Source organism: Ambystoma mexicanum, chromosome 1q (genome assembly GCF_040938575.1).
Source record: "Ambystoma mexicanum isolate Mex_15411 chromosome 1q, UKY_AmexF1_1, whole genome shotgun sequence".
Lineage (NCBI taxonomy): Eukaryota > Metazoa > Chordata > Amphibia > Caudata > Ambystomatidae > Ambystoma > Ambystoma mexicanum.
Window position 1 is genome coordinate 453055434 of NC_090922.1, and position 19332 is coordinate 453074765.

Consider the following 19332-nt stretch of genomic DNA (forward strand, 5'->3'; position numbering starts at 1 on the left):
AGTGGAGACATTGTGCAAGGAAGACTGGATATGCTCTCTGGATCTGAAGGACGCGTAACTACACGTCCCTATTTGGCAGCCCCATGGTTCCTTCCTACGGTTCAGGATCATGGGCTCCCATTTTCAATACAAGGTCCTTCCCTTTGGCCTCAATTTGGCCCCCTGGGTCTTTACCAGCCTCATGAATACGGTGGCTGCCCTTCTCAGAGCGCAGGGCCTCCACATCTACCCATACCTCGACGACTGGCTCGTTGGGGCTACATCTCCGGAAGCGGTTCACCACTCCTCCCATGCCCTTATGAACACACTGCGCGATCTGGGCCTCTCACTCAATCTCAAGAAGTCGCAGCTGCAGCCTACCACCACAGACTCCTCCCTCGAGGGCTGGGGAGCCACCCTGCACGATCTCTTGGTCCACGGCACCTGGACTCGACAGGAGCAGGAATACCACATCTATTGGTTACAGCTGAACGCCATCTGGCTAGTGATCAGAGCATTCCTCTCACTTCTCAGGGGCAAGGTTGTCCTGATCTAGACAGCTCGACCAGCATGTACACGTCGACAAGCAGGGAGGCACCAGATCTCCTCCTCTGTGCAGACTGGCAATCAGCATCTGGGAGTGGGCGCTGGAAAACGACATCTATCTCACGGCAGCCCACCTCCCTGGGGGAATCCAACCTGGAGGCGGACAGGCTCAGCAGGTTGGGAGCGGACAGTTACGAATGGCAGCTAAACGACCTTGTTATTCAGGAGCTCTTCAACATGTGGGGTCATCCCCAGGTGGATCTCTTTGCCACCTGGCACAACAAGAAGTGCCCTCAGTTCGCCTCCTGGCAGGGACAGGGTCCCGGCTACCTGGGCAATGCATTTTGGCTTCAGTGGGACTGCAGGACGGCTTACGCCTTCCTGCCCACTCCACTGAATCACAGAGTGATTTGCAAGATCAAGGAGTCTCGTAAACTCAACATCATTCTAATAGCTCCATGGTGGCCGGCCTGGCCATGATTTTCGGAGCTGCTCAGCCTTTCGGTGATGCCTCTGATTCACCTTCTGACAGGCCCAGCACAACTTCTGGTGCAGCAGGGGGGCAGGGTCATCCACCCTGCCCCTCAGAAACTAGCCCTCACAGCATGGTGCCTGAGCAGGTAACTCTGCAGCACCTCAGCCTCTCCCAGTTTAATCTGGAAATCCTACAGGGGCAAGGAGCAAGGCTACCAGGGCCCAATATAAAAGTAAATGGACCATGTTCTGCCACTGGCATGTACTTTGGACGACATGCTCTCCTTCTCGGTGCACCTCGCCCACTCAGGGGTCCAGGTGGACACCTGCCGTACATACCTCGCAGCCATCGGGGCTTACAGGAACTCTGAGGAGGGGATCTTCTCTTCCTTCAATCCTATCGTCAAGAAACATTTGACGGGGCTCGCAAGGCTCTACCTGCCCATCAAGAGGCCGCACTCCGCGCGGGACCTTAACATAGTCTTGTGTGCTCTGGCGCACAAACCGTTTGAACCAGTGGCGTCCGTGGACATCAGGCTGGTCACCATCAAGAGTGCTTTACTGGTCGGCCTCTGCTCACAGTCAGCAAAATCCAGGCGCTGGTCGCCTCGAAACCATATACGACCTTTCACAGGGACAAAGTAGTCCTGCGGACACACCCTGCATTCCTGCCCAAGGTGCCGTCTGCTTTCCACTTGAAGGAGGAACTAGTCCTTCCTACGTTTTTTGCCGATCCTAAGGATGAAGCACAGAGAGTGCTGCACTGCCTGGATGTCAGGCGTTCCCTGATGTTCTACTTGAACAGGACCAAGGGCTTCCGTAAATCGGTGGCCTGTTTGTCACCTTCGGAGGCTCAAGACCAGGCTATCAGGCCTCCAAGGCCTCTATATCCCGCTGGATGGACTCAGCCATCAAAGAAGTGTACGAGGGCCAGCGCAAGCCGCTGCCGGCCAACATGCATGCCCATGAAGTCAGGGCCAAGGCAACGACCATCGCATTCCAGCGCCATGTCCCTTGGCAAGTCATAAGCAGGGTGGCCACTTGGGCCACTCCCTCAGCTTTCTGCAAGCATTACTGTTTGGATGCTGGCTTTAGATCTGACGCGGCTTTCGGACGGCGGTTCTCAGGAACCTTTTTGCTTTAGGATGGTGGTCTCTCCACCCTGGGGCTACATTCAGTTGTAATCGCCCATGCAGTATGGAGGAAAGGGGACGGGACGTATGAGTAACTATAAGTTGCTCACCGTAGTGACTAACATACTCTTAGTCCATAGTCCCCTTTCCTCCATACATCGCACCAACCTCCCCCCTAATAATACTGGTGTCATTAGGCAATGTTAAATCTATTGTCGACACGTCAATGCAGACTGAGGTGTGGCACCGGAGGGCGGAGTCAAGGCAGTGCATGCTCCCTGGGCCGCACCCCCGCGCGCCTCTAAATTTAAAGGGGAAGACGTTTTTTCTGGTGAAAAAGGTTCTGTCTCCCGTCCCTTGGAAGGGACGCCCGTGCAGTATGGAGGAAAGGGGACTATGGTCTTAGAGTACGTTAGTCACTACGGTGCGTAATTTATAATTTCCATTCATCATACTCCCTGGTGTCTAGTGCGATCCCCAAAACCCCAACAGAAAAAAATAAGAGTTTTCTTATTTTTGTATTTTTTGCCCCTTCGTCATGGGGCACATGGGCACATTAGGGTGGCCAAAACGCACTGCCCCATGCCTTGGAGGGTCCGTAACAAGTTTTCTACTGGCCCTCTACCACCCAACCCCAAATGGATGGGGGCCATCTCATGTAGCCCTCCCTAGGGCCACAAATCTGCCACCAGGGAGGGCTGCATGAGATGCCCCCCTCCATTTTGGGTGGGGAGGAGAGGGACACCCCGTTTTCATTATTAAAAAAAGTCTAGTGCCCCCCACTGCCCTCCCAAATCTAAACTTATTTATTTGATACCACCTTCCCTAGGGGCAGATGGGCACCCATCTGTCCCCAAGGTGCCCGAAACCTACTGTCCCATCCATTGGGGGGCTGTCCCAAGTTTTCTGGTGGCCCTCTCCCCCCCCCCCCCACCCCAAATGGATGGAAGGGCATCTCATGTAGCCCTCCCTGGTGGCAGATGCCTCTTCCTAGCAGCAGAAATGTGCCCCCAGGGAGGACTACATGAGGTGCCCCCATCCACTTGGGGTGGTGGGGAGAGGGCCACCCCCCTTTCATTACAAAATAAATCCTGGTGGTCTAGTGCCCCAATCTAAACTTCTATTTTTTTTTGGGGAGGGGGGTTCTTCCCTAGGCACAGATGGGCACACATCTGCCCCCAGGGGAGCGCAAACCTGCAGCCCTATGCATTGGGGGGGGGGGCCACTTACATAGTAAGCAGCCCCCTCTAGCCCGTGTTCACAAACAGATCCCTGGTGGTCTAGTGCCATTGCTGGGTGCGGATCAAGCACTCTGCGCCCGATCCAAGCCTAGAATACTTCAAAAGGTGTCGTTTGAAAGGGGAGAGTTTCCCCTTTCCAATGACACCTCCCTCAATCGCAACGGCTCAATAAAGGCGGAGATCGATTAAGAAGAAGAGCACTACCCTTCTCTCTTTCACTGCGGCAGCCGAAAATGGCTGCCGCACTGAAATTACTTTGTTTCATGTCAGCGTGCATTACGCACATTGATGTGAAGCTGAAAGAAATACAACACCTGGGGCATGAGGAGGAACCTCTTTTTCCCTAACACACCCCCACCCCCGCGTAGCCCCGGGGGTTTGGATTTTGATTTTTTGCAAGAATCGCACAAAATGAAGTGCCAAAAAGGACGAAATATCTCGTCTTTGGCAACAGGAACATAATGCCAAGGCTGAGGTAGCTCGTCCTTGGCACTTAAGGGGTTAAATAGGGCAGGCAAGTGACAAACAATATTATTAAAAATACTCGGGTAGAGTTTTAGCTGAGGGCACTTACTCAAACATCACTCCTGGCTTCGTGACTCGGGTTTCAAGCCAGAGAATCAAGCAACTCGCAACAATAAACCGATGGAAGAGTCGGCTTTATTTGGAAAAGCAGTGGATGAAGCACTGGAAACAGTAAAAAAAATAATAATGATACATTTAAAAAAAACACAGAACTCTTAAAACTGTTAGCCAAATATCTAATAAACCACTTGTTCAGCGCAGTGCTTTTAACACCCGGCGGTCCTTTCGGTCCCAGTCCTTCACAATCAGGTTTTACTAGCGCCACCTGGTATTCAGCTCAAGGGTTTTCGGCCACATATCAAACTACGCAACAGCAAGGATTTTGCTGTGGCAAAGGTGTAAGGGTAGGAGTGCAGCCACTAGAGGCTCCCCTACCCCACCTCCCACCAACAAATGACTCACCAGTCAAGGTTCCCTCCCATGCATCATCTATGGTAGGCGGTTGAATAGCATCATTCACCCACGCATGGGAGGGAATTACTTAGTTCAGTGGGTGTTAAAGACTGTGGTCGAGGGGTACTATCTAGAATTCCTCCTAACACCCCAATACCATCAACCAAAGGCAAGAAAGATGACACCAGACTATCTCCTCATCCTGCATTAAGTGTCATGACCCACAGAACGTGCCCCTCCTGCACTTCCTGGTCCTTATCGCGGCAGGGCTTGCATTCATTGTTTCTCCCAACATGGCCGTATCACGTGACACACCTCGCACCAGCCTTCACGGCGGACATAGTACGTCTCATAAATATGTCACAGCCCGCACGTCGCAACGCTATCAGCAGGTAGTGACTAGACGTGTACTTCGCAGCTTGGCGAACCCTTCTGTTATCCAAGTTCCTGGACCCTTATTCCCACTCCTTCCACCCTCTCCACTCTACCCTGTTCCTGGAATCCACGTACCCTTGCGACCGCTTCTTCCTTCCTGGACGTCCTGAACCCGCGAGTATCCTGGAACGCTGAACGCACGCTGGAGTCGGAAGAGACTCGTGCCGGCCTGTACAAAACCCGATCCGCCCGCAAGAAGACTCTTAGAGCGGATCCCTGCAAGAAGCGATCTCGGGTGAGACGAGGGGAGATTCACGACATTAAGAAGTGGACAGCCTACTTAAAAAGGGAGCTATATAACTCACCCTAGCTCTAGAGGTAAACAATGGTATTTATTCAATGTACATCCTTGTACGCAAAAAGGATCTACCCGGTAAACAATTATGCCAGTCCTCAAAATTTCAGGATGATAAAACAAGGGGTTTAACATGGCAGCATTGGATATGAAAGAAGCATACTTTCATATTTCAATGTTGCCAGTGCACGGGAAATACCTAAGGTTCAAAGTGGGAGAAACTCACTATCCGTTCAAGGTTCTCCCCTTTGGCATAGCCTCAGTGCCAAGAGTGTTTACCAAGCTTTTAGCAATAGTAGCAGCAGCAGCAGCACACCTACGCAGGCAGTCCATTCCGGTGTACCCTTATCTGGACGAATGGCTGATAACAGGAGACACATATCTTGCACGTCTACAAAACATGCCCCAAAAAAAATAGATCTTCTCTTTCAATTAGTGTTTTCCATCAACAAAAAGAAATCCAGTCTAGTTCCCAGCCAGGTAAAGCAATTTCTAGGGGCTCTAATTCGCACCAAAGACAGTCTTGTCTTTACCTTCAACGAAAAGGTACAAAACATGCTGTTTCAAATCCCTCAGTATGTAGCCAGTCGCAAGATAACCATACGAAAGGCCATGTGCCTTCTAGAAATGATGGCTTCCTGCATTTATCTCGTGCAACGCGCTCGTCTGTGCAGGTGCCCGATGTAGGAGTGACTCTCGAGCCAATGGTCTCAGGCAAGTGGATAATGGGAGGATCTAGTGGTTGGCTTGAAAGCCCTCGTACTATCACTAAGGTGGTTGACAAGGGAAAACCTTTTGAAAGGGGAATCGGTCACCACCCCGTCAGTAGAGGCCACTGTCACCACAGACTCATCCCTATCAGGGTGGGGAGCACACCTTCACCAAACAGCACATGGTCTTAATCAGTAGTGAACAAGCACATCAACCTGTTGGGTCTACTAATAGTGTTTAAAGCCCTAAAAGCGTTTCAACAACAGTTACAAGAAAAGATGGTCTTAGTCTTAACATACATCACCACAGCCATTTTTTATATGAACAAACAGGGAAGGACACACTCTCCAGGGCTGGCCCAACTAGCCCAAAACATGTGGAAGTCGGCACTCAAGTACAACATGTTCCTCCTGTCACAACACATTCCAGGGGAACACAATCTTCTGGCAGATGTGCTCAGCAGAGACGGTCAACTGCCCGTAGAACATGTGCGGCACTTACACACAGACATCTTACACAACGCCTTTTCAGACTGCGGACATCCGGAGATGGACCTTTTTGCAACTCTAGAAAATACACAATGCCCAGACTATACCTCCAGGTATCTCCAGACAAGGTCCAAGGGGAACGGTCTCCGGATCAAGCATTCAGGGAAATTTGCTTACGCTTTTAACCAACACCTCTCAACAGGATAGTTCACAGATGCACCAGGAACAAGTAACTCTAATAATAACACCACCAATGTGGGCTCGTCAACTGTGGGTCTCACACCACATGTCACTTTTTCCTCAAGTCAGCATTCTATGCCCCTACAGCATGCTCTCACAACAGCAGGGGGACAACACTACATCCATGCCCGCAAACACTAAACTTGGCAGCCTGGTTCCTGAGGTCATAAAGTTTGGACATCTTAATCTACCACAAAGATGTACGGACATACTTAAAGAAGTGCGTAAACCAAATACCAGAACTGCTATTTCAATAAATGGAAAAGCTTTGTCGTATTTTTTTACTTCTCGTAACAGCCATCCAATTAATTGCACTCCATATCATATCTTACTTTCCTTTTGGACCCAAGCTCGTCTTTAATACACTAAAGGTTCACCTTGCTGCGCTTTCTGTTTATACCACCTCTCAAAGTAAGATTTCTTGGTCGAAGGTCCCTGTAATTAAAGCCTTCATGGAGTGGGTTAAAAGACTTGACCCCCCCCCCAATATCTAATCCAATTCCCGGAAGGGATTCAAATGGTGTCGTTAGTAAGCTCATGGGTCCTCCTTTTGAGCCAATGCTTTTTTAGTGGCTGTTACTTCAATCGGGAGGGTAAGTGAACTGCAAGCCCTTTCAGTTCAAGATCCTTTTGTTACCATTCATAAGCACAAAGGGTTTTTGCACACACATCTACGCTTCTCACCAAAATACATTTTTAAGTTCCATGTAAATTAACCCATAGAACTTCCAGCTTTCTTTCAAAATCCTATAAATCCTATAAATTCAGCTGAAAGAATCGAGATACACTTGATGTTCGAAAAGCAGTGATGTCTTACCTTGATGAGACAAAACCACTCAGACAGATCAATTCTTGTCTCAATTATCGCTGGTAGAGAAGGTGATCCCCTCTCTAAGTCGGCAATCTCTAAATGGATTGTTAAATGTATCCAATTGTGTCCATCTCTTTACAAGAGAACTTTGCCTTTCACGCTTAGAGCCCCCTCTACTCGAGGCAAAGGGACCACTCTAGCTTTCATTGAAATGTTCCTCTAGATGCAGTTTGCAAAGCAACACGATTCCTTAGGCAGCCCTCCAAGTGTTGAGTGAGGAGGCTGTTGAGGTGCTGGCCGCTCCCATTACAATAGATGATGTGGTCCTCACGATTCGTGCCTTAGCTACATCCAAGGCGCCTGGCACGGATGGGATCACGGCTGAGTTCTATAAGGAATGGGGGTCAGAGGTGGCGCAGCACATGCTAACGATGTGGGAGGAGGGCATGAGGGAGACAACTCCCCTCAACAATGCTTGAAGCTGTAATCACGCCAATCTTGAAAAAGGATAAGGACACCTTAGAATGCTTCTATGACAACTGCGGTTATCCGCTTCTGGTAAACAATTCAGACACACGTAATACCTGATCATGGACAATCGCTTTATCTTGGATAAATGCAGACTATTTTGTTAAACTTTTGTGTGACGTAATGTAATGAGATTTTCTTAGATAAATGTAAGGTTTAAAGTGATAAACCATATGCATTTTAATAAAAAAAAAAAAAAAAAAAGAATGGTCCTCATACCACCCAAGATTGCTGCTGAATCTTGACACAAAAATGTTTGCCAAGATACTTGCAGAACAGCTTCAACCGCACATATCACATATTATACATGTAGACCAATCAGGTTTCACAACCGGAAGTTCGACTTCATCAAACCTGCACAGGTTATTCGCGATCTTGGCCCAGATAGACCCCAATGTGCAGGCAGCTGCACTTCTACTCGACCTGGAGAAAGTTTTTGATTCAGTGGAGTGGGACTACCTGTCTGAGGTGTTGCGCCAGTTGGGAACCCCACAATACTATCTATCAGCGATAAAGCTGCTGTATGCGGGATCAAATGCCTGCATGGAGATTGGAGGCATAAGGTCTAGGCCCTTCGCACTGGGGCGGGGGACCAGACAAGGCTGCCTGCTCTCGCCCTTGCTTTTCACCGCAGCGATAGAGGTGATATCACGGGACTAGAGGCCATGCTCTGGTGGGTACTAGGGAGTTGGTGTTGCTGTATGCGGAAAAAATGTGATCCTGTATCTTAAAGACCCTACGACCAACCTGGGTCTGTTGTCGCGGGAGGTTGTGAGATTTGAAGAGGCCTCGGGCCTGAGGTTAACTAGGGGTAAATCAACTCTGTTCCCGCTGAACAAGATCACGGTTAGACCACCAAACACTGAGGGATATAGATGGTAGCAACAGGCCGTCAAATACCATGGCAGTGAGGGTCAGCAGAGATGTCCAGACGCTACTGGCAGGCAACCATGTACAATACCTGCATACTCTGAAGGCAAAGGTTGAAAAGTGGTGTAGGCTCCTCCTCTCGTTGTTTGGCAGGATAGCAGTGGCCAAAATGGTGGTGATTCCCAAACTGTTGTAGTACTTCAAGAACATTCCAGTTTGGCAGGGGGTAGGATATTTTGCAGAGATGGAGGCCCAGCTGATTAAACTGGCCTGGCATCCACGAAGCCCGTATATTAAGTGCAACACATTAACCTTACCCTGGAATGGGGGGGAGAGGGGGTGTCGGCACCCCTGATGTGGAATTATATTTTTTGGCATTCCAGTTATATTTTGCCTCACAGTGGATGCCCAAGGCCGTGGCTTCTCCCCATGTTCGCATAGAAAAATGCTCAGTACGCTCATTCTCCCTACAGGGAGTCCTGATCTCCAAGAGGGTGGGAGATAATTGTAATTTTGATGCAGTGGTGTGCACGCTGCATGCATGTAAGAGAATCCTGAAAAGGCTGCGGGTAGATGTCCCCTTTAACCCTGGTATTCTGTTGTGGAATATAGAGACGATGGCACCAACCTTCGATGAAGCCATCATCCGTGAGTGGCAGAGGGCAGGGATAGCCCGTATGGAGGACATGTATCCGAATGGCTCCTTTGTCACCCAGGAGCTATTCAGGGGGTGGGCTTCCAATGTAGGTTACAGTACTTCAGAATGAGAACAGCTTTCCGGGAGTGGTCCCCTGTGTTTCCAGAGAAGCCGTCTGCTACCCTGCTCTTGAAGTTCATTGTAGGCTAACCGTGTTGCAGAAGGGTGCTCTCTACATTATACAAACTGATCCAACATGATTCTCCTCAGGAGCTTCTAAAATGCAAACAGAAATGGGAAGAGGATGCTGATATTCCCTTTACGGATAAACAGTGGGCAGCGATTTGTGAAAACACACATAGTGGGGCTTTCAGCACAGGGCTACAGTTGATCCTGCTAAAAACATTGCACAGAGTGTACATGACCCCGACCGACATCCACCGTTCTGATAACTCTAGGCCGGCCTGCTGCCCGAGATATAACTATGAACCGGCTGACTTTTTGCACAGGATGTGGGCTTGTACTAGACTGAGACCGTTCTTGGAGGAGGTGGTGGAAAGTATTTCTGCAATGTTGGGACAGGTCATCCCTTGTGAACTTTTGTGTTGCGTGTTTGGCTGGGTTCCGGGTATCACCAAATAGTATCAGAAACTACTTACGACCAATATGCTAGGCGCCAGGCGATGGCATCTTACTGAAATTGACCTGTCCAAGCCCCCCCTGATTAAAGATGTGGCTGAAGGATTTAACATGGCATAGTGACACTGATCAGGAATACGGGGGCCTATGTGGACGGCAGAATAGGCCTAAACATCTGGAGCCCCTTTCCGGCTTACTTATTGACTCAAAGTTCTGAACCAGGTGTGTAAAGAGGTTGGACTGAGGGGTGGTCTGAACTTGGAGTGATGCTTGGTCTGAATACTTCTGCCGGGGGTGGGGGGTGGAGGGGGATTGTTGGCTGCAGTGACACAGTACCCTTATCATGGCCAAGTTAGACCCCAAATGCACAGTAAAAGGCTCCTCACGTCAATGCCCCACCAGAACATGGCATTATTTTTTAACTTGTTATTGTACCTCAATCTCACATTGTATGGTTAATGGTGTTATGTGACGTGAATCACCAATAAAGAAAGTTAGACCAAAAAAAAAGTAACATGTCCAATGTCAAGGAATGGTGGGGCTGTGTACGAGGGAGTCAGCGACAATATCAAGCGGCATTACGCCCCCTGTCAAACTTTGAGCAGGGGGATACACCTACTAATGTGTGAAATTCTAAACCCCTGTCACATACGTATTATCCATCCACACTCACTACAGTCGGCTGATTTGCCTCATTAGTTCCCCTGAACTCGGCATGATCCAAGCACTGCATTTATTTGGACATAGTTTGTTTTATCACTCCATTGATGCTGGTTTTTGGCAAATGGCTGAAGCTGTGATAACTGCTTTAGCTAACACCACATTGCGGTTGTTGGTAACAAATTAGAAGATTGCCGCCTCGATGGGACTGACTCCCCATGCAACTTGCAAGCCAGGAAAGCCAATGTGAACAGTTGAAAATACTCGCCAGGAAAGGCATCCACCTTTAACTTGGAGATAAAAAGCGCACCACTGAAGGGAGACTCTCTTAGCAGTAGAATTGAATGAGGGAAATTGGAGGAACAAGAAAAAAAGCATTAGGCAGACAAAAGGGCTCAATTCCAAATGATGTCAAAACAATTCTTCTACTTCAAGTAAAAAAAAAAAAATCAACAGACTGTTGCCTGGGTACACTAGCAGCAGAGTGAGGAAATGCCATACAGCCCTGCTAACAATCGTGACCACCACCACCTGCTACTTGATTTGACAAAGGAAATCAAAGGGAGTACAGCAGAAATCGTCAAAACCATTTTAGCGCTGGATAAGCATTTTGTAGTAATTGAGAAACGTGTGGATGAGGCCAAAGATTACTTATGGAATCAGACCTATAAGCAAGATACATTATTTTGACTGCTGGGGTAACTTGTGTCAATGCCATCATTGCAGAGCAAGAGGATTTGGAAAACACATTTTGTTGCAACACTATTCGGATATGTGGTGCTCCTGCGTATACCTAAGACTGTGAATTATCTGAATTGGTTTAAAATCCTTTTAGAATGATACTACTGCTACCATACTCAACTTCTCAGGAATTGGTCATGCTCAATTGAGTACACTACATTCAAATGAAAGAAAGGACTATGCCGGTGGCCAGAGGTTCTAAAGAGATTTTATTTAGAGATGTGAACATTGTGTTGTTTCAAGACCTCACTCAATCAACCTTATTGAAACAAGCCTGAATATAGTCACAAACTGGCTTATATATAGCATGATAAAGTACAAATGTCATCCATGCAAACGTCTGTTCGCAATAGATTATTTCTTTTGTTTTATCGTTGGCAGAGGGATGGGGCTGCGGTGTGAGGTGGTTTTTACATTGCTGATTTGTAAGGTACCGACAATGTATGTTTGAGATTTATGAAGTGTATCCCGAGCTGGGCAAGAGAGCACTGTACAAAAGGGACACACCTCGGGGTTACGAGTAGGGTACAGAGGTAGTAGGTGAGCTGGTATAACAACTGTGTCCCCCTTTGCCATTTGTTCACAGAGCCATTCATTGTGAGGTCAACAAAAATGTCAGAACATCGCTGTACAAGATTACCTTATTTCTGTTACGATTAACATGATCTTTTTTTTATGTGGGCCCCAGATTTTAGTACAATATACTTCACCCTCTAGTTACTGTTTTCCCCCCAAAGGTCTCGATCACTACCAATGTTTGGGACACAATGACTTAGCACTGTTGGTCCTCTGGCCTTCCTGCTCAACCTCTCCCACCCCTTCCCACGTATGTCTTCCCAGAATGGTGATGTGCATAGACTCTGGGGACAGAGACAATTTCAACACCCTTTTCTGTTCCTTCTTCCAAGGTTATCCCACTCTGAATGGTGTGCCTGAAAGGATGATGGAGGCATAGTTCACTCTGAGTTTTATGCTTTTAATTGGAGTTGAGTGGGACAAGCTAGGATCATCAATCCTAACACAGGATCGCTGACGAGAGCAGATGTTCCATGTGGAGTTTAGGTCTCTGCATTCCAACAGGCACAAGACACAATCCTCTACAGCCATGGGTGTCTTGCTATGTGCCCTTGCATCGCTCTGCAGGTCCTACACCTAGCATTAAGTCATTGTTTAGTTTAGTCAGCCGTTGGCTGTTGAGGCAATCTGCATCCTCTTCCAGTACCATATGGATAATTTGCTTGTGGATCTTTTACAATTAGTCACAACAGCTCCCCCCAGTGGTGCTTGTCCTTCAGAACATCACCTGTTTGGGGAAACTGTTTCGTAGGCTCAGAAACAATTATGTATTTTCAGGACCTCCATAAGGATTTGCAGACCGTTTCTTTTAACCCACCAGGCATCCCTATCACGACAGAGCTCTTACGGACAGTTCCTCTTTCGGAGATGTCTGCCCCTCGGGTGCTTTCCACTGCTTTCATCCCTTGACCACAGCTTACACGTTTGTCCTCAACAATCACCTTCCTAACTCATCCGTTACACCCACCTTAGAAGGACCTGGTCCTTCCATGCCATCAGGTCTGGTGGCTGCATTCCGCATACATGAAGCAGTGGACACGGATATGGAACCTGACTATTAGAAACTGCCAAATAAGCAAAGGAATAGACTAAATATGACCGTACCCTCATCATCACAGACTGCTATCTTAGATTTATGGTACCAACTGCAACAACCCAGTGTCTTATTTCATTTTTGCAAGTATGGACCACCGAACTAGCTCAATTTCTTTGTGCACCATTTTGTTGTTGTGAGCACTTAAGTTCTATCGATTTGAGCGAACCTTCCATTAAATATAATTTGGTGTGTAATGAAGGATTTTGTTTTCCTGTAAACATTTTCTCTATCATCTTTTTTCCCCATTGTGTTACTTTGCATGTAATCTCTGTATTTTACAGATGCTAAACCTTTGTGTCATTTTGTCTAGGTATAGATCTCAGGCTGTAAGTGCAGAAAAGTCTGTCAATTCTACGTTCTATCTCCTCCTGGACCTTATTACATTTTTTGATGAGTATCATTCTGGGAACATTGACAGGGCGTTCGATGTAAGTCCATGTTTTTTTTCTGTTAAAAAACAAGGTTCTGGAGTTGTTCCAAATATCCAGCATTGCCTAATTGTAAAAATTGTTTTAAAGTACCACAATTAAGCTCATATACTGTTTGTTTGCTTTTTAACGCAGTTTAGTCAACCCAGCCTTTCTTTATTGGGTTTTTGTGTTGTACCCATTGGTGAGATGGGGTTTGCAAATGTAATGTTGCATTGGAATTTGTCGTTGATTGAGAGTGTGGAGGATTTGGAACAGTGAAGATTTTATTTCAGCATTATTTGTACTTCTTATATATATTTATTTCTGGAGGAAGCACTTTACGTGCTAAAAAGCAGTTTTCTGTTGCCTTTCGTAATATTTAAATTACTAAGTTTTTGTTGTTTTGATCTTCATCTTTCTTGTCATAGATTGTCAGCATAACCCTGATAAACTGGTTTAAGAAGTCAAGCTTGCGTTTTATCATGGGGATATACTGTTGGAATCAATGGGAACTTCAACTGCTGTCTCACTGTTACCTGCCTTCAGTTACCTTAGGATCCGACAGTATGGTGCCCTTAAGGAAATGCTTTTGAATGCCATGCCAAGCAAATCAGAGATGGTTATACTATCATAGAATTAGCCCATGTACCCATGGGAAATAAGGCAACACAGACAAATCTTGTTTACTGTTAACATCTTGGAGATTTCAAAATGACAAAAACAAAAGTGGGCTAATTTGTTAATCTTTGGGATGCCGGATTATCTTCAAAAGTTCCAACTATTTAGATTATGAGCCAGTTTACCGTTGAAGTTTGTTGGGTTTATGAAAACATGCAAGTGTTGCACCCTGTCAGTGAAAACATAGAGAAATAGGACTCTTGGTGCCTGATATTTCTGGCTTAAATAACTTACATTTTCAAAATGTTCAAAACTGTTCAGTGGCCTATGTTTTAGCACACACCATAGCAGATTATATCCACGTTAATAAATGTACTCACTGGTGGCAGTAACAAATTAAATTATATGTGCATGTTTTTCTGCTAATTCCCACAAACATTACAAATGGTTGTTAAAAATCCTTTGGTGGTTAATAATGCATTCCATTTTGAGTCATGCTGGTGGTAGTTGATTTTAGTAAGATTTCATGGTCCGGCAAATGCATGCACCTCGATTTGCAATTTATGCAGCATAACATTTGCAGATTTAATAACTAAATGCATATTTCTGTTAATGGCTACCGAAAAGCACTTTTACTTGCAACATTAGTTGCTTTTTGTCTAAAATCATTTTGTTGTACTAGCATTGTGATTATTCCTTTACAAGTGGTCTTATTTTCTAATGGATTGTGGCCTCCCAAATATTCCTCATCTTAAATATTTATTCTCCTGCTTTGCAGCTCCCTGCAACTTTTTCCCAGCAGAGGGTGTTGTTCTCTCTGGCGTTGATGGGAGTAATCATCTCTCTGACGTGACATGGGTACAAATGGTGCACTCGGCGCCCTATGATCTCGGTTCCTTTTTCCACATGCCCATCATGCTACTCAGGAACTTCGTCTCAGAAATCTTTTGATGCATTTGATTTTTCTTCAAAATTCTTCAAATTTTTGGTAGACTCTGCATCATGTCTGTGGTGCCTTGGTACAGAGCCACGGATTATGGCTTGTTTTAAGTTATGACACCCAAGTCCTTAAGGTAGAGAGCCTCCAAATTGGCCCAAGGTCGTTCATCTTCAAAGTCTTCAAGTACGACTCCATCGAAGATCCGACCCAATGAAAAGAGCTCTGTGACCAAGAAAATGCCAGAGAATGAGGGAAGACGGTGCAAAAACACTGTAAGAGGTCCCACTCGAGGAGCGACTCCCACCATTCCTCTTCTTCCTCATCAAAGGACAAGAGAAAGAGACTGTATTAATCGACAAACTGATCACCAGAAAGACAGGTTTGTTTCCTGTCTAACTCCGCCTTAGCAGAGAAGTGGGAAGAGCTTTGCATCAAGGTGATGTAGGACTTTGAGAAAGCGGGCCCGTCGGTTCTCTTCCTCTGGGAAGAAGACCTGCAAGCGTACTGTGCCTGACCAATTCCGACAGGGAATCGACTCACCAACCACCTCAATCACTTATGAGTCCGAGACCGGTGGGGTCCTCGATTAGACCCTCAACACCATTGGCAACCAATGCTTTTTTCAATGTACCGCTGGCTCCATCGACACCATAGACGTCACAGCCTAAGTTGTCGAAGACGGTCTGTATCTCTCGGGTAGATCTATTCCAAAAGCTACTAGGGATTTAAAGTCCTCTTTTCAGGACATTTTTGATGAGGAGCCATTTGGGCTCGAAACCATGGGTCTTCCTCGACACCCTGAAGAGTTTCAGGATGAGAAAAGGAGGTTGTCCGAATTGGCTTCAGTACTTCATGATGCAAGTGGTTTGGACACTTCTCTTGAAGTGGAATTTCCACAGAGAGATCCTGGAGCCCATACAAATATGGCTTACAGGAAAATGATGTCAAAAGTAACAGATGTATTAGGTTGGTGTTGCCCCACCTGGCGAAATAACAGAATGTGATTTAACAGATATTCTTGACAAGGGCACATCCATTGAGCCTGTTCTCCCGTTGCATAACGGCATAGAAAATCCCCTCGTGGAGCTATGGACGACTCCCTGCTCAGGTGCAGCACTTCATAAGGATTTTGCCAAAAAGTATATACCAGCTTTTTAACTGATGCGGTGTTCCTAACAAGACATCCGGCTCATGAGTCTGGTGGTACAAGCTGAGACTGTGATCAATAAGGCAAGCGCGTATCCATCCTTACCAGCCGACGGGGAAATGTGTGGGGCACACGCATGCGCACGCACACACTCACACCTACACACACACACACACTACTCAACACACCCACACCCCTATACACACACACCCCAGCTGAGGCAGCCAAGCACATCCCAGCAGTTGAAATGAGGAATCGTGGAGGATGGAAAAGAAGCAATGCAACAGTACCTACAGTCAGGACTCGACACAGCCAACTGTGCCGGGAGATCTACTGCAGGGAGTTCAGTCATGCATAGATTTACCTGGCTAAGGCAATACGGGTTTGCATAGCATGTCCAAGCGAAGTTGCTTGATACGACTTTTGATGGCTTGTATCTTTTTTTGCCAAAAGGCAGATGACCGTCTTGAGAAATTGCAGGCATCCAAGGCTGTGGATAAGTCCTTAGGGGTGGCAATCGGACAACCTGCACAACCTTGCACTCAATGGAAAGGTAAACCTTTTTGTTTCTATAATTATGAGCAGAAAGGCGAACAGCCCGCTGCTCGTCAAGGACAAGGCCAGAGATGTTTCTCACGTCCTTCCAGGGGCAGAGGACAGACGCACACTGCTGCCACGTCTTTTCCCTCCAGTGCGGCCCCTGCCGCAAAACCTTGTTAAGAACCTCTGCCTCCCAATACTCAGACGGGGGTGCTTGTGGCAACATTCGCAAGAATGGGGCATTATTATTTCGGACGCATGGGTACTTCAGAGCTTCCGTTGAGAATGAGATTGCTCCAATGGGCCCTCAGGACTCAATGGCCAGAGTTCTCTGGTTGTATGATGGACTTGAGTCAAGTCCTGAGCAGAAGAGTCGTTGCTCAGGATCTCCTGTGGTGGGCTCGCACAGAGAACGTGATGGCTGGCGAGCCATTTTGGCAACTGTGGCCAGAGGCGACTATAATGATGCACCCATGTCTGAAAGGCTGGGGCGCTCACCTGAACAAGCTGTCGGTGAGCGGGTTGTGGTCCCTGGTGGAGACAAAACTTCCAATAAACCTGTTGGAGAAGAGGGCGATCAGACTGGTGCTCAGGGGCTTTTGGTTCTCCATACAGAGAAAGACTGTACTGATCATGGCAGACAACACAGCGGCCATGCACTGCATCAACCAGCGAGGTGGTGTAGGGTCACTCCACCTGTGCAGAGAGGTGATGCAGTTCTGGTTCTGGGTGTTATAAAATGAGATCTCCCTAATGGCAATTTGCTTCGCCGGGAAGGAGAATACACCGGCAGATTCCCTGAGCAGGCAGAGCTCGTTCTCCAGCGTGTTTAAACTGTGCCAGTAAGCTCTTCTAGGGATCTTCTCCCTTCGGGGAACCCCTCAAGTGGATTGGTTTGCCTCCAGTGTGAACAGGAAGTGCACTCTTTTCTGCTCCAGGGAATTTCCTCAGAGATGAGCACTCTGGGACGCATTGGTGGTGGTGCGTTCCTGCCGATTCCCGTCATTCCTCAAGTGATCAGGAGGTTGAAGAGGTTTGAGCAACTATGATCCTGATTGCCCCAAACTGGGCCAGGAAAACGTGGTTCCCCAAACCTTCTGGATATGTCAATTTGCCCTGTCGTCTTACCCAGAAGTCAGACCTTCTCTCGCAGGAGAGGGGGCTGCTTCTTCACCCAAGCGTACACAGACTCAACCTGCATGCCTGGCTTCTGAAAGGCTAAAGTACAGGGATTTGGACCTTCCGGAAGATGTGATGGAGGTGTTGCTTTCGGCCAGACGCCAAGCACCTAAAGCTGTATACCGCTACCGTTAAAGAAAATCTGCAGCTGGTGCAGAGCACAGGATGTGGATCCTTTCTTATGTAACACCTCAAGGGTGTTATCCTTCCTTCTTAATTGAGCAAGACAGGGCTTTGAGTTTGCCACAATCAAGGGCTATTTTTTAGTTCCTATTTTCAAGCGCATGCCAGAACAAGGGTCATACTTCTCGATTCCCCCTTGTGGTGCAATTTTTAAAAGGCCTGAGTAACACTTTCCCTCCCAACGCCTTCCATGGTCCCTGCATGGGATTTAAAGTTCGTGTTAACTTTTCTCATGGCTCCGAGGCTACTATTTTGGAAGACTACCTTTTTGCTCGCCATTTCCTCTGCCCACAGAGTAAATGGCTCCCTGGTAATGTTCTTTCTACTGGATGTTACTCCCAAGGAGTTACAGAGCTCGCTAATGCAACAATACAATGACTCTCCTTTAACACAATTTTTTTTTTGTCTCAAATCCCTAACGCATCTGTGCAATGGGAAAAAAGCGACAACTGAGGTCACGGGGTGCTGAGCACGCTATTTGTACCCACGTCAACATCACATCTGGTCACAGACAATGACTCCATTCATGCAAGTGCACACAATGCCCCATGCTGGGAAAGCTTCAGAGTGCTGCAAAGCAGGAGAATAAATATCCAAGATGAGGAATCTATGGGAGGAAAATCAGTAGAAAGAACATCATCAGGGGTAAGTAATTTGTTCTTCGCACACTTAATTATGTTTACATTTTTTGTTAACATGCAGATTATTGAACGTCTAAAACTAGTCCCGCTAAGCCAAGACAGTGTGGAAGAGAGGGTTGCGGCTTTCAGAAACTTCAGCGATGAAGTAAGTGTTTCCAGCTGTATATCTATTCACGTTATCAGTGATGTATGACTGTAATTAGTTTCAATGAATTGTTGATCATATACTAATTTTCCTTTTTTAGTAATCATTGAAGGGTTTTCGCAACTCCCTTCTCAGTTATGTTATAATTCTTCATGATAGGATGGAAATAACTGCAAAGACCGCAATATCAACTCACTTACAAACCCATATTTGCTGGTTGCCTGATGTGCACAATAGACAGCTGTCATTTTCTGTGCATGAAGGAGATTGCAAGTTTCTACAAGAACAGTTGTGCATCACTACATTCTTAAACCAAATAATACAGATATGCCATTTCTTATGTTAGAACGCTTTTATACTGTTCCAAAGCTCACCAAATTGGTTTTAAGGCTTACGTACCTTGCCTGAGAAATTGGTGTATTGTGACCCCCTGCCCAGGTAACCAAAACAT

The 19332-nt window shown here is 46.8% G+C and overlaps 1 protein-coding gene across 2 annotated transcripts in view; it reads left to right on the forward strand.

The window, feature by feature from the left end:
• The window catches only part of NUP93 (nucleoporin 93), a 1186812-nt gene that overhangs the window by 975110 nt on the left and 192370 nt on the right, over positions 1-19332 (forward strand). For both annotated transcript variants that reach the window (XM_069640327.1, XM_069640334.1), the window contains 2 exons: positions 13389-13506; positions 18798-18881. In XM_069640327.1, the coding sequence (XP_069496428.1) occupies positions 13389-13506; positions 18798-18881 (202 nt within the window). The remainder of the gene's footprint in view (positions 1-13388; positions 13507-18797; positions 18882-19332) is intronic.